The sequence below is a fragment of the Doryrhamphus excisus genome, chromosome 1 (genome assembly GCF_030265055.1).
Source record: "Doryrhamphus excisus isolate RoL2022-K1 chromosome 1, RoL_Dexc_1.0, whole genome shotgun sequence".
Classification (NCBI taxonomy): domain Eukaryota; kingdom Metazoa; phylum Chordata; class Actinopteri; order Syngnathiformes; family Syngnathidae; genus Doryrhamphus; species Doryrhamphus excisus.
This window is the reverse complement of record NC_080466.1, coordinates 10,295,534-10,316,436: the sequence shown is the minus strand read 5'-3', so window position 1 is coordinate 10,316,436 and position 20,903 is coordinate 10,295,534. Positions and strand designations below refer to the sequence as shown.

Genomic DNA, 20,903 nt, shown 5'->3' with positions numbered 1-20,903 from the left:
AGCAACATACCGTCATACAAGATGCAATCAGGTATTAGACACAGTGGTTGTCATTATTCATTATTCAACAATAATAAATATATGAAATTCATGATAAATTATCTCAGCAGTCTTCTTCCAAATACATTGTAAAAACACGCTATGCTAATGTGTCTTGTATTGGTATATTGTTCCTTACTTATGCCTTAATTTTGAACCACATTTTGATATGCTAAAAGATTTTAGTGTTGTATGTTTGCATGCAAAGTTTTCAATGAAATTTTTTCCAGAGGTCGCTTGTTGAAAAGAAATGTTACTGTACATTATCAGGGCCTTATCATTATGCTGGTAATGTAAAAGTGAAATTTGAGGCTTCCAGACTAATTAATTATTTGGAACCGGAAATGAGCGACGGCTCTCAATGACTATAAATACTAAATCGTCTTTGTACATAGTCTTACTGTAAAAACGACCCAGATGGGACTCGAACCCACAATCCCCAGCTCCGGAGGCTGATGCCTTATCCATTAGGCCACTGGGTCGGCGTACTGTGTACGTCAGTAAAACTTCCAATATGAATAGTACACCCGGAAGTATTTGTTTTTAATTGATGTTGCACATATTGGGGAAATCGTGGTGTGACATACTTTACGCTCACGTCAGTGCGGTTGACAGCACACGCTCTGATTTGGAATGTTATGACGACATGCTGTGAGTCCAATATACCACGAGATGGCGCCATGTGTATAATGCTTACTGTAATTTAAATTATGAATGAAATGCGGATGAAGTTTGTCACTGTCAACATTGATATGACAACAGTCAACAGTGAAATATAAGCTCACTCGATTGTGAGAAGAAAAATTGCACACAAAAAGTTGACTTCCTAATATCCTAAAATATATTCATGAGGTACGGTCACCATCAGCGGTGAAACTTTCTAAAGGCCTGAATTTTTAACTTATACTCCAAATTAATATTACTATTTGGCGCTGTCCGAAGTTGTCGTGATATCCGGCGCATGGATATTTCAATATTGACAGGTTCGATCGAAACTATAAGACAACTTTTATTTTAAAAAGACACACCGGATGTTGTTTGTCTTTGTGTCGCTTTACACGCCTGTATGTCTGCAGCTACAGTCTACTCAGACACTCATCACGAAGCAGCCAAGCAGCAGACAAGACGCTTGTTTGTATGGAGGGCGAACCTTTAACTTGATTACCCGTTGTTCGCGGCATGTACGGCATTTGGGAGTGTAGCTACTGGCACTTATTTTTCCAGCAGTTGGGATTATCCTCATTTTTTGCCAGCTATGTGGTTATTGACAGCACCACACAGCCAGTGATGTGCCATGGTGGTGATACAACAAGCTAAGCTAGCAGGGAGGGGGAGCTGATTTGGACAAGTCAAGCGTTGGCAAATGAGTCACATACTTTGTTAATTTTGAAAGAACTGCAACACAAAAGTTGGGATGTCTAACCAGGGAGTTCGGAGGAATGGCCCAGTAAAGCTACGGTTGACAGGTAAGCGAATTTACCCCCCTCCCCGCCTCCGGTGGTAACATTAGCATGCTAGCCAGACTAGCTAACATCTGCTGGGGGTCAGCTGGCGATGTGGCAGCGAGATGGACAAGTTGTATTTCTGTGTCTATTTAACTTTATCTCCTTTTATAGACATTTAACTGACAACCGCCAACATAACATGATTACATATTTTGCAATTGTTGCTCATAGGATTCCCCATACAAATCACCTATTGATATAGTTAAGTATTTACGCATGATGTTGGGCAGTGTAGTTGTGTCGATTGAATAACTACTGTAGATGTTGGTGTGTCTGTTAGAATATGCAGTGCTCTTCTGCACCAACTGCTATAGTCAACACATGATTACATTCATACGTACTGTATCCAGACGTCTATGAAAAGGCAACATACAATCATGTGCATGATTCACTGAATGCCATTACTCTACGCAGGTGCACCTAATGTGTCCGTGAATAAAGCAAAATAAAATAAAGCTTTCCACATCTTCCAGATTTTGCACCTCTGTGTGCAGCGTTTCCATGTATTTCCTGCTTCTGACCTGAACAGTCTGTTTAATTCATCCACGCCACTGTGATTGGTCGCACTCCCGAGGACTTCCGAGTACCTCGGTCTGCGTTTACTGAGTACTGGCAATCTGCAGCCCATAAATGGAAGTCCAGATCGCATTGATGTCACAAAACTCTGTGTCAAAAAAACCTTTGAAGTGTTCAGATCACTCCTTTCACGACTCACTTCCAAATGTGCAAACTTCATTTATCTGAAACGTTGGCATCGTTTTAACATGAGAATTCAACATTTTTAGGTCAGAAAAGTGGAAAAAATACAATAGTTTCCCTTTAAGGGCATTGAGGAGACAAGAAAGAAAAATTTCACCAAAATTATGGCAGCAGCTACTTAAAATATTGTTTCGCCAAGTCCAGCAAAGCTAATGCACCAAACCCCTCATGTGTTTGTTTGTGTGGGGAGAAGTTCATTGTTTCATAGTTTTGGATTGAACCTAAAAGGAACTATTCAGAACTGTCTTGATTCCATTGAAGAATTGGTTGATATTGTGACATTATTGTATTGGTGTGTTTTGTAGATTTTTTGAAATTGATATTTTACTTATCTTTGTTTTATACATCGATATGTCACAGTAGCATTGGATTACTATGAGTCTGTGGGTTCAAAAAGTTGGTGACCTAAAGAAGCATATAGATGTCTTACTGGTGCCATCAGCATTATATGAACTCCTACTGGTTCACAGGATCTCACATCTCAGCATGATAGATGTCTCCTGTGCTTCCTATGATAGACACTACCCCTTGATTTACTGTTTCACACCATCTGCCTTATACAGCAAGGTTTAGTAATAAGATCTACACACTTTCTAAGGCACACTCCTTCCCAGCTATTATTGGTCTTTTTTTCTCCCCTTCATCTGTATGGCGAATGGGTTTTAAATGGGGTTGCAGTGGTCTTAAGTCGGAATCCCAGGAATGTGAAACCTCGGAGAGGAAATGTGGGTCTTTTGACGGTCATAGACATATCTTCTGTCTTTCACTTGAAAGGACGACAATGTTCCACTAGAATTGCTTCTCAGCTGCAGAGACTCACCTATAGTCATTTTGTGTTGTCATCGCAAGCGTTTACATAGATGTTCATAATCGCGCCTACACTTGACTTATGTGTCTGAGACAGCCTACAATTTAGACCTAACATTGCATACCAGCAATAGTCTGTTTGGTGGTCTCATAGTTTACATTTTTGTCCTTGTCTCAGAGCACAGCAAGCTATTGCCTCAATTAGGGTTGTTACTATACCAGAGTTTCATTAGTCGATACCTGTGAATTTCCATGAGTCCGATTACTTCTATTTCAAACCACGATAAAAGTAAAAAAAAACATAAAAGCCATGTATTTTCACTGCTTGATTGGAAACTATTTCAAACTGTCAAGTATGGTTGGATGATATGGGCCATAGCATCTAGCTGGCTTGTTTTCGTCCCACGAGCAAGCGACAAGTGGCTATTTCAGTAATGGGATCAATCATCCATCATCCTCACAAATTAATTTTTTAAAGTGTGACGTAGTTCACCAAAGAATATTTGCTTCACCTCTTAGTATTTTTATAAGTCTTCTATTCAAATATGACAGCTGTATTTAATGACAAACGAGCACACTGAGTGGAGTTGTGCTTTGTAAATAAAGTGCAATTTAAATGTTGGCAGTCACATAAAACACAAATAGCTCACCTCTCCTTTCTTTTTGTACTCGTCACGTGTGCTATTGGACTAAATAGGTCAGGCAACAAAAGGAGGCTTGACATTTTAGACTCTTTAAGTGCTCTCAGCAAGTTTGCCACTAAATTAACAGTTTCAGTTTCTTGCTTCTCGGATCATCACATTTTTACCTTTGTGTGAAATCACTTCCCCCACCAGTTTCCATCTAAAATATTTAAGCGGGAGAGCTTTTCTTACATGAATTTGGACGAAGAATTGTTTCGGTTAATGTGTCGTTGACCCCAAAATACTTGCTGCTAAGCATGTTAATACCAAGTAAAAGTGGATCAAAAAGAGGTGATTTGTTTCATGTTGTGGGTCCAGTCAAAAGAGAATGCCATGAATGACATCTCTTTCCGGTAGTTACGTCAATACTATGCTACACTAAATATTTACTTTTATTCTGCTTCTACATAAACGATTAAATCTACCTGAGAGACATGAGATGTTGCTTTTAAAATACTACACGAATTGCACACTAAAACGGTGTCATTGTTTTTGCATTATTGCCGTTTATACTTGATAGTTTGCAAAATTACTATGTACTCAATCTTTTTTGTGTTTGTTTTACGCTACTGCCATACCATAATCATGAGTCTACATTGTGAATCGTATTGTGAGGTACCCTGAGATTCCCAGCACCACTCTGTGGTCCATTGCTTCCATAAGCGTCCAACCACTGGAAACATAGTCCTCTTTTGAGTGAGCATGCAACTCTCAGGCAAGCAAGGAAACACAAGCTTGCATTTTTTTGTCAACTGTCATAGACGTTGCATCTGTTCTAATATTTGTGGAAAACAAATGTGCTTGGTGTTTGTCAGTGTGTTGATGGTTAAGATAAGAATCCAGCATCAGTGTAAGCACAGACTAGCTTGGAAGATCGTCTGTCATCAGTATTGTCATCAATTCTGAGAGAGTTTGGCACCTTTGTTTGTACGTGTACACAAAAATGTTTGCGCTGTCAAAACAGGATTGTGCATTTAACTTCAACAGGTTGATTTAGCTTGACCTTGTGTGCGGAGAGAACAAGCTTATTAGCTTCCTCAGGTGTAATAACCTCATGTTTCAAAGACATGATCACTTATTGTTCAGTTTACACGCTATGGATTTTTTAAAATAATTCCCAGTAGAAGTTCATTACTCTATGTAATTAGTTTGTATGGTTTTTAGTTTATTGACCATACAGAAAAGAAGGCTCATTGTGTCCATGATAAATCTTCCCCCTAATTGTTCAAGTGTCAGAACATACATACAAATAACCTGAGCACCATCAGACATGCACACTGTAGTATCACACCTGTTCAAAACCTGATGATGATCTGAATCATGAAGGAAACCTCTATTGTTTATAATTAAATTTTCAATTTCTTTTGCAGTTTACCATTTGTTTTGTTCATACAGTAAATGCTATATCTGCTGTGTATGTTTACTTTTGTCAAAAAAAAAAAAAAAAGTCTTTCGCCTGTTCTGCTACGGTAATCAGTAGGCATGAGCCAATTACGGGTTTCAAGGTGCACCACGATATAAAAAGTCACAGTTTTAAAACCACTAAAATAGTACGTCATACTGTCCAACGGTATGAGAGAAAATGGAGGTCCAGTGCGGCCACTATGTGGAAATACTTTGTCATGTCCTGTGTTATTCCTCGCAGTTAAAACTGGGCTTCGATGTGCTGAAACCACAGGAATGAGCTATGTTGCCAAAAGTCGGCAACTTAACTGATGCGGCATAGCTAGCAGTGACATTAGCTGCCTCGTTAGCATAAAGCGGCGCCAGTGTGACAAGTTCTGTGTGTGGATTTAGTGTGTATTTCACATGGCTTTGTGGCTGTTGAACTAATCTGTGAGCACATAACACTGAGTACATTTTCAACATGTTATCATAACCTAATAAGTCACAAATGTAATCGTTTAATAAACAAACTTATTGACAATACATGTTGGAGCTTAAAACATATACACAATACACTAATAAAACATTATTAAGTGAAAACGTACTGATGGGAAAGATTCCTTCAAAGAGATGCGCATTTAAAGGATTTACTCCATCGACAGCAGGTTTCCTTGGTGGCAGAACTCAATGAAGGCACATGTGTCGTCATTCCGCCGGCTGTGATTATGTTGTGATCTTTATTGAGCCACTGATTGACTCAGTGATTGCATTTGTTTGCAATTTCCTTTTTTTTTTTTAATTAAAAAAATATTTAAAGTCTTGTGACATGAGTCGCAGGATTGGCCACTATAGACAACTGCATTTTATTTATTATTTGTTTAGAAATAATTTGGTATTTTTTTATGTGTTGTAAATGCATATGTTACACTTCCATCGTGTTTTCTTTTCAAGAAAGAGATTTCAAAATAACACATTTTCGAGCTTGTAATTATAATACGATTAAATTAAATTTTTTTTGTCATTTGCTAGTGTTATTTCAGTTCATTGTGTCAGTGTAGAAAAATTGCTTTTCTGCATAAACTACATTGTTTGTTCTGCATTAAAACTGTACTCTGGGCTGTTGTAGTCGTTGCTGTCGGTACTATCTGCTTTTCCGATTTTACTGTTGAACTTGGTGGCATCAGTGCACCTCTGAGCAGGAAAATGGAAAGACTGAACACCTCAGTATTGCATAACAAGCCGGAGAGGGAGAGAAGAGGTGGATTTCGGCATACCGTTGTGCCTTAAACTTTCCAAGAACAGAGGGAGGATTTTCCTGCTGTGTGTTGGAGAAAGGGAACACGTGAAAGTAAAACTTTACTGATTTGGATGAATGAAGAGTTGCAATATGTGAAATTTGTACTTTTTGGTGGGTTTTGCAATGGCTATCTTTAGCCATGTATTAGATTCGCAAATAATAACGCTTGAGTGGTTGCAGTATAAACCAGGTCAGGGTCTTCAGGGATCACTCTCTCCTCCCCTTCTACTGCTACTGTTTCTGTGGTCAGACAGCCCAACGCTGTGTGTATGTGTGTCTGGTAGACCACTCGGCATGACTGCTTTTTACGAACACACAGAAACTGCATCCTCCTCACCATGAGGCTGTTTCCAGTTTTGGAGACAGAATGAGGCATGCAGTTAAAAAAAATTACATCTTTAAAACAACAATTCTCACTGCATCCTTTCAATGTAAGGGACTTTTAATTAATGCAAAAATGGCTAGACAGCTTGACAATTAAATAATGGTTCAATTATAGTTAATATACCGGTACGTAGGTTCAAGCTGGCCTCTGTGTCAGCGCTAAGTGTTTGTGGGTGGGCCCGATAGTAACTAGTGACATATGGATAAACATGCTGACATTCAGGCCCATATTTGTATGAAGCTATACTTATCACTTGTGTTTCTTTTGTCCAGCACTACAATTATAAGTTACCCTATAAACTAAAATATACAACCATCTAGAATATAGTTTGTAGTCAATGTACATTGCTGTGGTACATTATTCCTTATAGAACAGGTATCTGCTATTTTTTTTAGATTATTTGACATCCATGAGGGTGCCTAATAACTTCCTTCCTTGTCTTCATCCCCGTCACTCTTCATTCATTTTAACAAACAAATGTTGCTAATTGTCCCACAAATGATTGCCGATCAACAATATTATTGTCAACATTATTTTGAGACCATTTTTACATGATGTAATGATAATATACGGCATGATAATGTGAGTACACAGTATCCAAAGCAACTTTAATTTGAATGTTGAGCAGTTTTAAATAACACAAAATAACAACATAATAAATGAAACAAACAAAAGACGGAAAACCACAATAAAAATAAAAGGGATTTTTTTACAACAAATTGCACTTAAATAAAAATCACAATCAATCACAATATTTCTGATTTTCTCTGAATATTGACCAAAAAACAGCTCACTTGCATATACACTACCTTGATTGACCTTTATCAACATTGTGTGTGGAATATGCTGTTAATGTTTAATCAGTTGTAACATTTTGTTGGAGTTTGGTCAAAGTACAGCAAAATGTGTTTGGTGCACAATGAGGTGTTATACTTCAGCAATCACGGCAGCTGAAGTATATGTTCTACTGTTTTGTATTATTTAGTTCAGTCTTTTTTTATGTCACAAAACAACAATGCGCAAATGGGCTGAAATTGACATCAGGTCTTATTTTATACACAACAGGCGGGAATAAAGTATTCAACACTATTTCCTCTATTCAATATGTGTGGAGTATATTTTCACATGGCCATGGCTTGAAATCACTATAGTCTGTGTGTCATCACCTTCAAAGTAACTGAATTGTCGCTGGTACCCCTTTTTGAAAAATCATCCATTTGCTTGAGTTTGCTTGCTCACGATGCCCACTGGCATGTGCACTTGGGACAAAGAGACTGAATGACTAACACGAGGGTTCATTCACTCCGTTCATTCCATTATAGAATCAATGCGCCCAGGTGTTGAGACACACAGAGTGAACTCTCTTCTCATCCAGGCTGTTTGGTAGAGAGAGAGAGAGAGTGAGAGAGAGAGAGAGAGAGAGAGAGAGAGAAGAGGAAAACACGCATGCACTTGTCAATATATGGAGACCGGCAAAATATAATGTTTGCTTTTATTTACCGTGTGATTTATTGATCATCACAACAGGCCTAACCATGCCATAGACGTACATCTTTTTTTGGCTCTTTCTGCTTTAGCCATCTCATTCACCTCCTCTGCCACACAATTATCCTCTTTATTGCAGTGATTCTTTCCTGCTTGTAGCGTGACCACCCACTCTCCACTTTTGCCAGGTTAGAGGACTACTATTCTCTTTGCCACGACAAACGTGATCTTCTCATCCTTTCTTTGTTTGTAGCACTATTCCTACAGTTAGCAAATTAATCTTGGCCCTATCTTGGCCCTATATGGGAGTGAATGGACACATGTACACACCAACAAAACAGTGGCCTGGGAATAGCAGATGATGACAGATGGACATAAACCAACATTTTGGTATGCACAGAAAAAAACAGGTCAGAAACCTCATATGAAACTTTGTAAACACCAAAGCAAATACTAACACCGTCAAATGTTCTTACTTGGAATGATCTTCCTTATGCTTGTTCCCCTGTTCTCCCCAGCTGTTTGGGTCACAGGTGGGTGATAAACGCCTTCGTCACATCCCCCCCCCCCCCCCCCCCCCCCGTAGATTTTCTCCTCAGATGAACTACTTTCTGTAGACATCTTGTCGTCATGCTCTGCATGGGTTCGCTGTAGATTAGTGGCTCCAGATTGTTGTCGTCTCCTGCGGGAGAACACTTGCAGTGCTAGACAGCTGGACTCTCAATGAATGACATAATTGGAATCTTGAGCATTTACTGGTATGGAGAAAAGCTGAGGGACATTCTATAAATCTTTTACATCTAAATGCAGTTTAGTTCCAAGTGTGTTATTCCAACATGGCTATATCTGAACCACAGTGTAATGACTTTCTGCAGGTGCACTCTTCAGCGAGTTGGTCACGTAGCCTCCCCCGTTTGACACTTTGCCAGCATGTATTCCCCTTGTGTTGTAGTAGGTGAACAAGGCCGCCAGGCAGGCGTGAGGAAGGGAGGAGGAAGTGTTTTGTTTAGCTGTCGAACAATGCTGTGAATGAAAGCTCAATGCTCCGCCTTGACTTTTAACAGGGCAAAGGTGAAGGATGCGTGCCTTCATTTTTCACTCTTGACTCATATAGGATGTCGGTGAGTGTGTGCATGTTTGCATGTTTTCAAAGTGGCCTATCCTGATCAATGACTTTTTAAAATGATATTGTATACCAGTAGGGGATTTTAATAAGTGTTGTTGAATAAAATACTCCATAAATGGTAAATCAGCATTCTTCTCCTCTTGGCCAGCTAACTTGGATTCCACAGCCTTCTCCGTGACGACGCCTACTCTGTCGTGATTGGTCAGGGGTCAAGTGTCAGCTCCAACACCACCACCGCTCAGAGTTGCACAGGGACATACCCCCCCCCCCCCCAAAAAAAAAGGATATTGGATATAAAACAAAACATTTCTTTTATATACATACAGTAAGTCTGAAAGGTTGATAATGGAGGATAGGTTCATTGTAAAGTGTTTATACTTGGTTGTATACTTAAGTGTATTAAAATAATAATTGTAATACAGATCTGGCAGGTATTTGTTTAGACTGTGTACTAAAAGGGGTCTATACTGTAAGCATTTTCACCAAAGGCCACATACTGAAAGAGTCAAACTGTCGCCTTCATAAATTGTTTATGAATTGTACAGGAAAGGTTTTAAGTAAAAAGATTCAAAATGCTTAACTGCTACAAGTTAAAAAAAACTGTTTGCTCTCCCTTAAGTTGCATGGGAGGCATGTCTGTTGACAATATGCTAAACACAACTGACTTTGTGGTCTACATTCCATTCTCCTGTCTTTTATTATTGCCGTGGACCTATTGTCAACATGTACTGAGCCAGCATGCAAATATACGCTCTCATGACTCTTAAGTCATCATACATAAGTGGTCAATCACATGATCAAATTTATTGCTACTAACCTTTTTGGGACATATGAAATTTAAGTTTAGGTAAGCTCTAAGGAGGCTTTTTTTTAAGTTCAACCTCATGATTTGGATAGTGTTCTTAATGGTCACGAGATGTGAGATTCTTTTGTCTTGATATATAAGCACAAGAATATGTAGCTATTGACACCACAATGTATGTGAATGTCTTAACATTTTACAGCTTGAATCCTCTGGTGGGTAACATTTAACAGAGGTCTACCAGGTTATAGTCCATGTTCTGCGTACAGAAGTAATGTCAATGAGATAACCGAAAGTTTCCCTTTAGTATTGTATTGTCTGTCAGGTGCTTTTGAAAAGAGACAGACATTCCCCTGAGCGATGTCAAAACCGCTACAAGTATGGAAGCTTTTTGTTCCCTTTTAAGAGGGGAGCCCAAAAATAGCATACAAATTGGAACCAAAGACTGAAGCTTTTAATTTTTTGTAAAATAATCTGAGTTGGGGCTGCACGCGGCTGGGTGATGAGCACGCAGGCCTCACAGCTAGGAGACCCGAATTCAACTCCAGCTTCGCATGTTGTCCCTGTGCATGTGTGGGTTTTCTCCAGGTACTCCGGTTTTCTCCCACATTCCAAAAACATGCCAAGTTAATTGGCGACTCCAAATTGTCCATAGGTATGAATGTGAGTGTGAATGGTTGTTTGTCTATATGTGCCCTGTGATTGGCTGGCGACCAGTCCAGGGTGTACCCCGCCTCTTGCCTGAAGACAGCTGGGATAGGCTCCAGCACCCCCGCGACCCTCGTGAGGATAAGCGGTAGAAAATTAATGAATTAATCTAAGTTGGTCTCATACACCAAATACAATAGAATACGTTTTGGACCAGTGTTACTTCAAATCAATCCACCAAGCCCAATAACTACTTTCTGATTCTGCTAGTGTCAGCCTGTCATGTCCTTGTCGCACTGGCAGGGGAATAATTGAACAAATGGACCACAGAATGGCTGTATTTGACCCTGGAGCTGGTTTTGTATGACTCTCTATTGGAATTATTAACCTCAAATCCTTTGTGTGTGGTGTAATATTATTAACAAAAAGGATCAATGCATGCTGGTGAATGAACACTGAACACAACAACACTTTCCTTTGGTATTGCTCCGTCATCATATGTGGAAAACCACTTTTTACATCACTTACCTGATCTATCAATCTGTAACTTCCTTAGGAAGCGTTGTGTGGGCTTTAAACGCTTTGAATCCAAGTCCTACTATTATACTCAGAGCAGCAACTGCAAATGCTGACTCCCTTGAGATATGGAGTGACACTGCCCCTTATTTTTTTCTGTCCACGAATTCACCTTTTGACCGGAGCAAACGCTAACCTTCAGTGTGACCTTTTGTATTCAAAGAGACCGAGACGCTATAAATCCACCCTGTTGCATTAATGGCCGCCCTTTGTTGTCAGAGGCACCCTGCATGATTTCAATGCACAAGAGCCAAGTGATGTTTTAGTATGCAATTGTTATTAAGTTTATATTCAATGAGACATATAAGGACCTAGATGTTGTTAAGCCATAAGGGGCGTCATGAGGGGTTCAACAGCCTTAAAACACATAGTATTGTAATACTTGCTCGGGTGGATATGTTTGAGGTAGGCAAGTTCGTTTTCTTGCCTTTTATGTTATGTTATGTTTGCCTTTGTTGCCATACAGTCGTCCCTAGTTTCATACCTGATTGCAGTAAGTGAATTTCCGCAACATGTACTGATTCAATATTTATAAATGGAATATTTTAATGCCATTATCTCTGCAACAGACTGACCACTGCAAAAAATAGAAATACAAAGGTTAATTTAAAAGTATGACACAACTCTCCCCTCAAAACTGATGTTCTGGAGCATATTTTGGTGATCAACATAGGAATGGAAAATCAATTCACTTTTGGCCTAAATGTAGCTCAAAAACGTTTTCTTTATTTTTGTCAAGCTGCTGTCCTTCACCAGATGCATTAGCACATTGTAACTGTATTGGTATACTCATTACGATTGACTTTTTTTTTAACCTCCACTTATATTGCTAAAAAGAATGGGACACATGCAGGTGTCCCACGTCTGGCTTCTGTGGTTTAAGTGGTCTAGACTTGCCCCTGAAACTTAAAAAAAAAAAGGAAGAAATACATTGTGAGCATTAGAACAGGCAGCGAAAGCTATAAGAAGCCTCACTGATTTGACTTTAGTGAAGTTATTGTGTCCTTGATTGATGTTCCATGGACCAGGATGTGATTCCATCCATCCGGAGGCTTTCTGGTCATTAATAGAGTTGACCTGTCTTTTTTCTTGATAGCATCTGAGTGACTCTGGTTGTCTGCCAGAAGCATTCACACAAGGTAGCAATTCAGTACTGCTCAACACCTACAGTAATCCCTCGTTTATCATGGTTAATTGGTTCCAGATCTGTCCGTAATAAGTGAATTAGTACCCATTAAATCCACCCCCCAACTGTATATTTCTTTTGTATTTTAATTTCTTTAGCCATTTTTATGCATGAAAATGCACAAGTTAGACAAAAATGTCCAATTTGCTAAAATTTCTTTTACTAATAGGCTGTGTTCCACCACAAACCAGCAAATTTTATTATGTGATGTGGTGACGGACAACTGTATTGTAAATGTTATTGCTTTACATATCTAAGTCAAAATCTTACAGATAGTCATTCAGGTTGGAAACACAATATCTTGCAGACTGCATCAGTCTATTTGAAAGTCACGCTATACATTCTTTCAGTAAGTGTCCATGAACGAAAGTGTGTAAGGTTTTATTAATATGACAATTTAAAAATCAATGCTTATACACTTCATGATGTTCCTATTTTACTTGTAGGGATTTACTACTTTTCGCCACCCACTTTTTAGCAACACAAAATGCCTTCTCAGGTGGAAGCTTCCTGGAAAAATCAATCGATTCATCTACAATTCAGACCCAAGTATTAATGGCTTTACTTGACTCATAACAGTTACGGTGTATTTTTTTGACCTGTTGGCTGGCTTTTAAGTTCAACTACATACAAAAACATTCTACCAAGTCATGGACAATGAATCTGTACTGCTGTACACTGACTACTCTAAATCATATCCAAATGTATTTTTTTATAGTGTTTTATTGTGATATAAATGATAGCTGCAAAATAGCGGTGTGTTGTGAAATACTGCCGGTAAAGTGTTTTAGTAGCACATTTGGAGGTTGCATAGAATGACAATACAAGCAGCTTTCTCTCTGTGGTGATTGTGGCTGAAACGGTGGGGCATTGTGCAGCTTAAGCTCGTAATCCTCATTAGCCTAGAGAAGTGTAGAGTACCAAATGTCAATGCACACACACCTAAACCTACTATTTATATTTTACTCTTACTCCCTGTTCTTTATGTAGCTAATTTCCAGTTTAGACTCTGCAACTACAATCAGGAGTAAGATGAAGTTTGCTTCCAAGTGTCCGACAATGTTTCTGATTAGTTGATATCACATTTGGTCAAAAGAAGAAATTTGCTCTGAAAGTTAGAAACGATGCAATTTAACACCGTGATGTGGACACATTTAAACATAAGTTATCATTCTTGCCGTTCCATAAATGTCACGCCGAGACTCAAGGCCACTGTCTGCCGACAGCATGGTGTCTGCTTGTCCCACAGGAAGCAGCCCTGGCGGCCTCTTGACTTGGCGTGCACCCATACAGTTGGCTTTGGCAGTGTAATTTCTCTTGACAAGCTGATGGTTAGCGTTTACCCAGCCCGACCCTGTCCAGCCAGTGTAATTTGATTTGTGTCGAGACGTGTTCACATGTGTCCCACATCCGTTCCAATGTGATTCTGTCTTTTTTGGGGGCTGTGTCATTTTGGTCATTGTCAAGGTCACACTGGAGCAATGTAATGATAGGTTCCAAAGGATCCCAAGTTAGATTTTTTTTTTTAAAGACATGTTCCTCTCATTCATTCTACATATGTTTGTTGCTGTTCTTTAAAATGTAAAATTAAAGCAACATTAAGACATAATAATAATGGCAAAGTTGGTGTCATATTTGTGCAGAGAAACTATCTATCTAAACCAGGGGTCTCAAACTCAATTTACCTGGGGGCCACTGGAGCTAGGGTCTGGGCGAGGCTGGGCCCCATCAGGTTTTCCAAAAAAAAACAAAACACATTTATTAAAAACATAAAAATATACAAACTTTTTCAGTGCTTTGGTTCCGATTTTGTACAATCAAAGCTTTGATAAAACATTCCACTGTTCTCAAAGATCTTAATTTTTATTTTTCTGCACAAAATAAGATGAAAAATAAATAAACAAATCAAGAATAAAGAAAATCAATGTCCCTGCTGTTCTCCATCACAGAAAATGAAGCAGCAGCTACATTACCTCTCCTGAAAGTCAGAGCATTGTCCAAGATAATGTTATATTACTCTACTATATGTTTTCGCCCAGTGTGCTCGTATTTGACTAAGCAGGATCAACAGTGCCATTTACAACCTAATGCACGCCAGAGTTGCGTGATACCCTGGTACAAAGTAACAGTGCTGTAATGTCGGTGGCCTGAATCATCTGTGCATAATTCCTGGATTCCATTGAGCCTTGAGCTGAAACTAGCCAACTCGGCATATAATTACATAGTTTCCTCTACCATTTAATTAGAAGGGGTTTTGTATAATTTCCCCCTTTTAAGCGTCTTGCCTAACTTAAAGCAACTGTAAATCTGTGCATACAGTGATTTGTTGTACTTACAGTATATTCATTCCAGTATACTGTTCATTCATTTCAATAAATGTTTTCTTATTTGTTCTTTTCTTCCAGTCCTATGTGCAAAGAACCTGGCAAAGAAAGACTTCTTCCGTAAGTATAAAGCCTTTTTTGATGTGTGGCTATTCTTGTCCCACGCTCTTTGTGGATGTTGACTTCTTGTCAGTGTTGGCAATTGCTAAATTGGGTAATTTTGACACAGTTTTTGTGTCTCAGGAAGACATACTAGAGGATATATTTGTAAATATATACATATGTATATGCACATACACTGCTTCACGCTTTATCCTCTTTGCTGTTGTGGTAAATAAACATTATATGTCATTCTCCTGAAAGTGTGATATAGCAAGCAAAAAGTTATTTTCAGGCGAGTATACACCACCAACAGAACCAATGTTGCCATAGCAGTAAGGAGCAAACCGCTCAACCAGCGTTCTACGACTGAAGAGGTCAGTAGAGTAGGACAAGTGTGACACGCATGTGTTTCACACCAACACATGAGAAGGGCAGCCAACATTTTAAAGCCTATGCAGAGGTAGATGATAGTAGTGGTAACTGTTTGATTTATATTAACGTTCTTTTCACTTTAGTATACATTATACATTCCTATTCCTTATGTGCTAGCTGTGGTTTGGCCAGAGGCTGTCAAAGGTGACAGTTGCATGTTAAACAGCCACAAGGGAGTTTCATTCCCCTTTAATCACTGTGTTAAGGTAATTTCTACAATAGTGGGTTAAATGTGGCAGTACAGTATAGTACAGGTTAAACCTGCCTACTATAGTTGCCTAGAGGGGTGTATACTGTGAAGCCTCGGAAATGACACATTTCTAGGAGTATTGTATCAGTGACACAGGCCTCTGATCACATTTCTATTCAAATATATGGTGGAAAGATAAGATTTTGTAGTTGTAGTTGTACATGTTTGTAACACCTGACCTTCCTCTCTTCCCTTGCATTCAGACAGAACTTGTTGGCAGTACTCACTCGCCATGTTGTGATTTGCCTAATTGGATGAAGATTAAGAGTTGGTATTTTAGCTTCCAATTCACTTAGTTTAACCTGCCTATCTCTGTTGGACTATCAAAATAGGAGAAGAGTTACAGTTTTTTCTGTCAGAATCATATCAGTAGAATGTTGTTGCTTTGTGCAGTTGCTCACCCAAATGTCTTTAAATGACTCTTTGTTTGGGCTCAACAGGCTTACCTGATCCCTTTGCCAAAGTTGTGGTGGACGGTTCTGGACAGTGCCACTCTACAGATACTGTGAGAAATACATTAGACCCCAAGTGGAATCAACATTATGATTTGTGAGTACACTCGCATGCTGAGCACCAATTTTTGTGTAAATTGGTTGCAATGGACTAAATATACTCCTGATGAAAATGTTTTATTTTGCATTGTTGGATCCTCAAAATGTGACTAAGACAGAAAAAAATGGGTAAGCAATTTATTGCAAACATCCATTAAACTGAAACAGGCTGTTCATCAGCTGAGTTTATGACCTGAGCTAAAAATAAAACCAAGAGTTTGTTTTAATGGCTTGGCACCATTTTTTTCCTCCTGGACACTTAAACCCTGCTCTCCATGCAGTTTTAACACTGCCACTATCAACTGGTTTTTACATAATTATCTTCCCCATTCTGAATCCTCTCCCTCTCAGTGGACTGTACTCCCCACCAGCGACCCTTGGCCTCAACATCTTCTTCAGGAAATGGCTAACATGCCACAGAAAGCAGATGAGAATGTGGGGCTTGGCAAATTTTTACTTTGCCACACCTTCATATGACATAGATACAAGTAATCCTTATTATTTGTCAGAAATAATATGGCATGGGAGGGATGTTCATTAAAGAGACAGACCCCTTTGGTCACCATGCCGCACTTCTTCGTTGTCAAGGAGCCCTGTAGTTTATGCAGTAGCGAAGTGCAGTATGACCCGCTAATTATGATGCACTTTGCCAGGAAATCCATCATCACTACAATTAATTAAGTCAACTGGAAGAGCGAGTAAAAGCTCATAAATTTCTCCAAAAATAGTGGAAATAAATGCCATGAGGTCATAGCATGTAACGGAGCAAGGCATCTTGGTCACAGTCGCAGGCCAAGAAAGTTGTAATTCTATTTTAACGTAACAAGTGTTTACTACTTAGAATAAACATGTACGTTTACCCAGAAGCCCCTTTTGTTGCGAGCGATGATATACAGTAGAGCTTGGCAGCCAAGGTCGTCATTTGTTATTGTTTATTTGAGTGGAAAGCCAGTGAGAGTGTGTTTACTCTAACAAGTTTTCTGAGTCACAGATATAATGGTGCAGCACATCACCTGCATTTCCTCTCCTCTTTACACCCCACCCCCACTAGACTGGCTTCCTCTGTACTCTGCCAGCAAAGCCACACGTTTACTATTAAAATCTGTCTTATTGCTCAACCTGAAAAACTACACCACAAAGCCAATATATGTTCTCACTCTGTAGAAATATGAAATATTGTTATGGTGAATGCTCTATTCATTTGTATCATATTTTTTTAAGTGTAGGGATTGTGCTGTTCTTTTTGCTTTTATTTTTTTAATACATTAGCTAACATATTTCTAACTGTTTATATGCATTTTTTCCAGATACATTGGAAAGGCTGATTCCATCACCATTAGTGTTTGGAACCACAAGAAGATACACAAAAAGCAAGGAGCTGGTTTTCTGGGTTGTGTCCGCCTCCTCTCCAACGCCATCAACAGACTCAAGGACACCGGATGTAAGTTCTAGTGTATATTTTTTTGTCAAGGTTATTGGTGATGAGAAATCAGTCAGTGCAGCATGATGTCTAAATGTAGATTTCAATGGGTACACCAGCCACTGAAATGAGCTAAATATTGACGGTCCTGTTTCCTAACGGCTATGATGTACATACACATATAGATTTATCTTCATCAAAAATATATAATACTGAGATAATACTGAAAGTGCTACAGACAAGGGAGCTTTGTTCAATAATTCAGCACTTGGAAATGTTGATCCCACATTCATTTATTCCACATTCATAGGCTCGTCAAACAGGAAGCAATTAGTGTGGGATTTTCCAAATGAGATTTGAGCTTTTCAGATGATCACTGCAAGTGCATCATTTTTCATCTGCTAGTAATGACTGGAAGACATGCATACATGTAAAGCAGATATCCTCAATGTTTTATAATCATTAGACAAATAATCAGTGACTTATGAGCAATTAGTAGTCCCACTCGCGCCCCTGCAAAGATGTTTTGATGGATGGTGATCATGTTTTCCAACTTATCTTGCTCAATTTATGCACCCGTGCTAGTCAGTTTCCTGAAGGTACTTCGGCTGCAGTCTAAAGTTGCAGTGATTGTTTTGTAGAGTGCATTGAGCTGTATGAAAAAATCTGACAGCAGATTGTGTGACACAGCTTGTGACATCTTGTTGACCTCAGTCAGCCAGTCTGTTGGACGTCGACCTAAATGTTTTCCATTTTCATATGTTGTTTATTGGACATGATTGGGACATAACCTTTTAATGAAAGTCATTGGAAACCTTCCATATTCAATTATCCGGTCTTCTCTGAATGAATGCAATAGATAATTTACCGACTGGCCACTTTATTGCATAGCCAGCATGCTAAACATTAGATTTAATCAGAGCCACAGGAAACATAAAATATTACAAGACACCAATTTGCACATAAATCCTCCTTGTCCAGTGTCCATCAGACACATGAACCACAACCTCATTCTGTGGTCTGACGAAGATGCAGACATACACAAACATAAGTAACACATACTAGACATTACTGGAATCTCCATGATTCCTAGAGGTTTTATGTCTAACCATCTCTCACTGTCATCCAAGTCAAACACAAATATGGGCAGAACCGTTTTAGTTTGTGCGCAAACATAGCTTCAGACCACAAAGGGGGATTGTTCTGCATTTTTAGAAATCTATCTGGCACACTGAGCTCCTCCTACTGTTTCATTGCTAGACTCAAACACTCAACATCATCTGCCTCACAAACACACATCAGTTTTTTGATCTCTGACTGGGATGCAGCACATTGTATACAAACAAAAATGCAAAGACAGCATGACGTAAACGCACCAAAAAGAAAAACACTGTTACAACCAAGGAGCCTAAAGTAAAAATAGTAGTGCCAACACCGAACAGAGTGCAGTACGTTATGGAGGAGAAAGTCCGCCATAATGGTGAGCAAGAAGTGGGCGTGTCCCATGTCCTCTTTTTTTTACAACAACCAGTGTCATCAACATTTTTGTGACACATACTTTTTATGGAACTTGAAAAACGACAAATCTGGTCTTTTGGTCCATCGAGTGGAGTAATTAATTGCTGATTGTACGGAGGACATGTTTACAATGCAGTTGTTCTGGATTCTGCTCACCATCATGGTGGCCAAACCCGTGCAGGGCACACAACTGATGTCGATGCCGAGTCAGCACTCTTATTTTACCATTCCTTGGTAACAACCCAATGGAAGGATGGTTTTAGGTCAATACACACTTTTCATGGCCTTTAGGAACTTAATGTTAGAGCGAGAGCTTGTGGTTCAGGTCTATAAATGTACTCTCAGCAGTGGCATCGTATTTAGGAAGAAAATTTATGTTCAGTCTAGACATACGTATATGTTTTAAAAAGCACATGCGCAAACACTTCCTGGAACTAGACATGGCTTTGTTTTAATCTGTGTGGTTTCTTTATGTTTTTATATATCATCGTACATGTAATTTCCATTACAATTGTATACTGTTTGAACAGAGTCTTGAGTCATCCACAAGAGTGTGTCTACAGTCAATTTAGTTATTGAGATATTTATCCAAATGTTTCACACAAATGGGTGTGAATTTCCTGACACGTACTTATTGGAGGGTATGCCCAATAATTCTGTATTGAAAGCTTGACACACTAAACCAAGGGTCGACAACCATAATACTATAAAGTGTGTTGACAGGATTGATACTCCTGTCAATTCAAATTGTACAATGAGAGAGTGCTGCATTGTGCTTGGAACAAATATAATATTGATAGACAAACAATTGAAATGTGTACGTATGTCTGTGGAATTAATGTGTGTCATTTCCTTCCTTCATAGATCAGAGACTGGACCTCAATAAGCTGGGCCCCAATGACAATGATACAGTGAGAGGGCAGATAGTCGGTAAAAAAACACACACTCACAGATCAAGTTGCCTTTAAGTCTGTAAATTTCTTGCTCAGCCTCTTGTTTTATTCAGTATGTTTGCATCAAGGAAATCCACAGAGGGAGCATCAATAAATTATATTTGTGTCATCTTGTTTGTCCTGGATAGTAAGTCTTCAGTCAAGGGACCGCATTGGTACTGGAGGACCAGTAGTGGACTGCAGCCGCTTATTTGACAATGACCTACCCGATGGGTCAGTATTATCACCAATGTATGGAACAAAGGTGGCTTTAACTATGAATTAGATAGTAATGCATTTTAGCTTTTCTTGCTTTTTTCATAAAGTCGTCACTCCTTTATGTGACAAATGGAATGGAATGTATTCTTCAAATAGAAGTTCAAACATTGTTATTCTTTTTCGCTTATAATGCATTATTAACGCATTCAATCCCATTTGTCAAAAGACAACCCATTCAGCACCATACTATATGATTTTGACTGAAAATTCACTATATAGTTTTCTATGGCTATATACATATGGAAACTACCAAAACAAAGATTAGACACCCATCTTACTTCATCTTACATATTGAACATGCACACAATTTACACTCTGAAATGTTAATGCATTAGTGCAGTGATATGACCTCTTTTTGCCTCTCACGCCAAAAAGAGGGAGATCTGGAGTTCAGGATTATTCAACGTATAA

The 20,903-nt window shown here is 38.9% G+C and overlaps 1 protein-coding gene and 1 non-coding gene across 3 annotated transcripts in view; one reads left to right on the top strand and one right to left on the bottom strand.

The window, feature by feature from the left end:
- Nucleotides 1-448: 448 nt before the first annotated feature.
- trnar-ccg (transfer RNA arginine (anticodon CCG)) lies at nucleotides 449-521 on the bottom strand. Its single transcript has one exon. It is a non-coding gene; the product is annotated as a tRNA-Arg (tRNA).
- A 595-nt stretch (nucleotides 522-1,116) lies between these two features.
- LOC131120177 (E3 ubiquitin-protein ligase SMURF2-like) overlaps nucleotides 1,117-20,903 on the top strand; it is a 42,165-nt gene continuing 22,378 nt past the window's right edge. For both annotated transcript variants that reach the window (XM_058065207.1, XM_058065206.1), the window contains exons 1-6: nucleotides 1,117-1,505; nucleotides 15,090-15,128; nucleotides 16,233-16,341; nucleotides 17,651-17,784; nucleotides 20,146-20,211; nucleotides 20,363-20,447. In XM_058065207.1, the coding sequence (XP_057921190.1) occupies nucleotides 1,454-1,505; nucleotides 15,090-15,128; nucleotides 16,233-16,341; nucleotides 17,651-17,784; nucleotides 20,146-20,211; nucleotides 20,363-20,447 (485 nt within the window). In that variant the 5' untranslated portion in view covers nucleotides 1,117-1,453. The remainder of the gene's footprint in view (nucleotides 1,506-15,089; nucleotides 15,129-16,232; nucleotides 16,342-17,650; nucleotides 17,785-20,145; nucleotides 20,212-20,362; nucleotides 20,448-20,903) is intronic.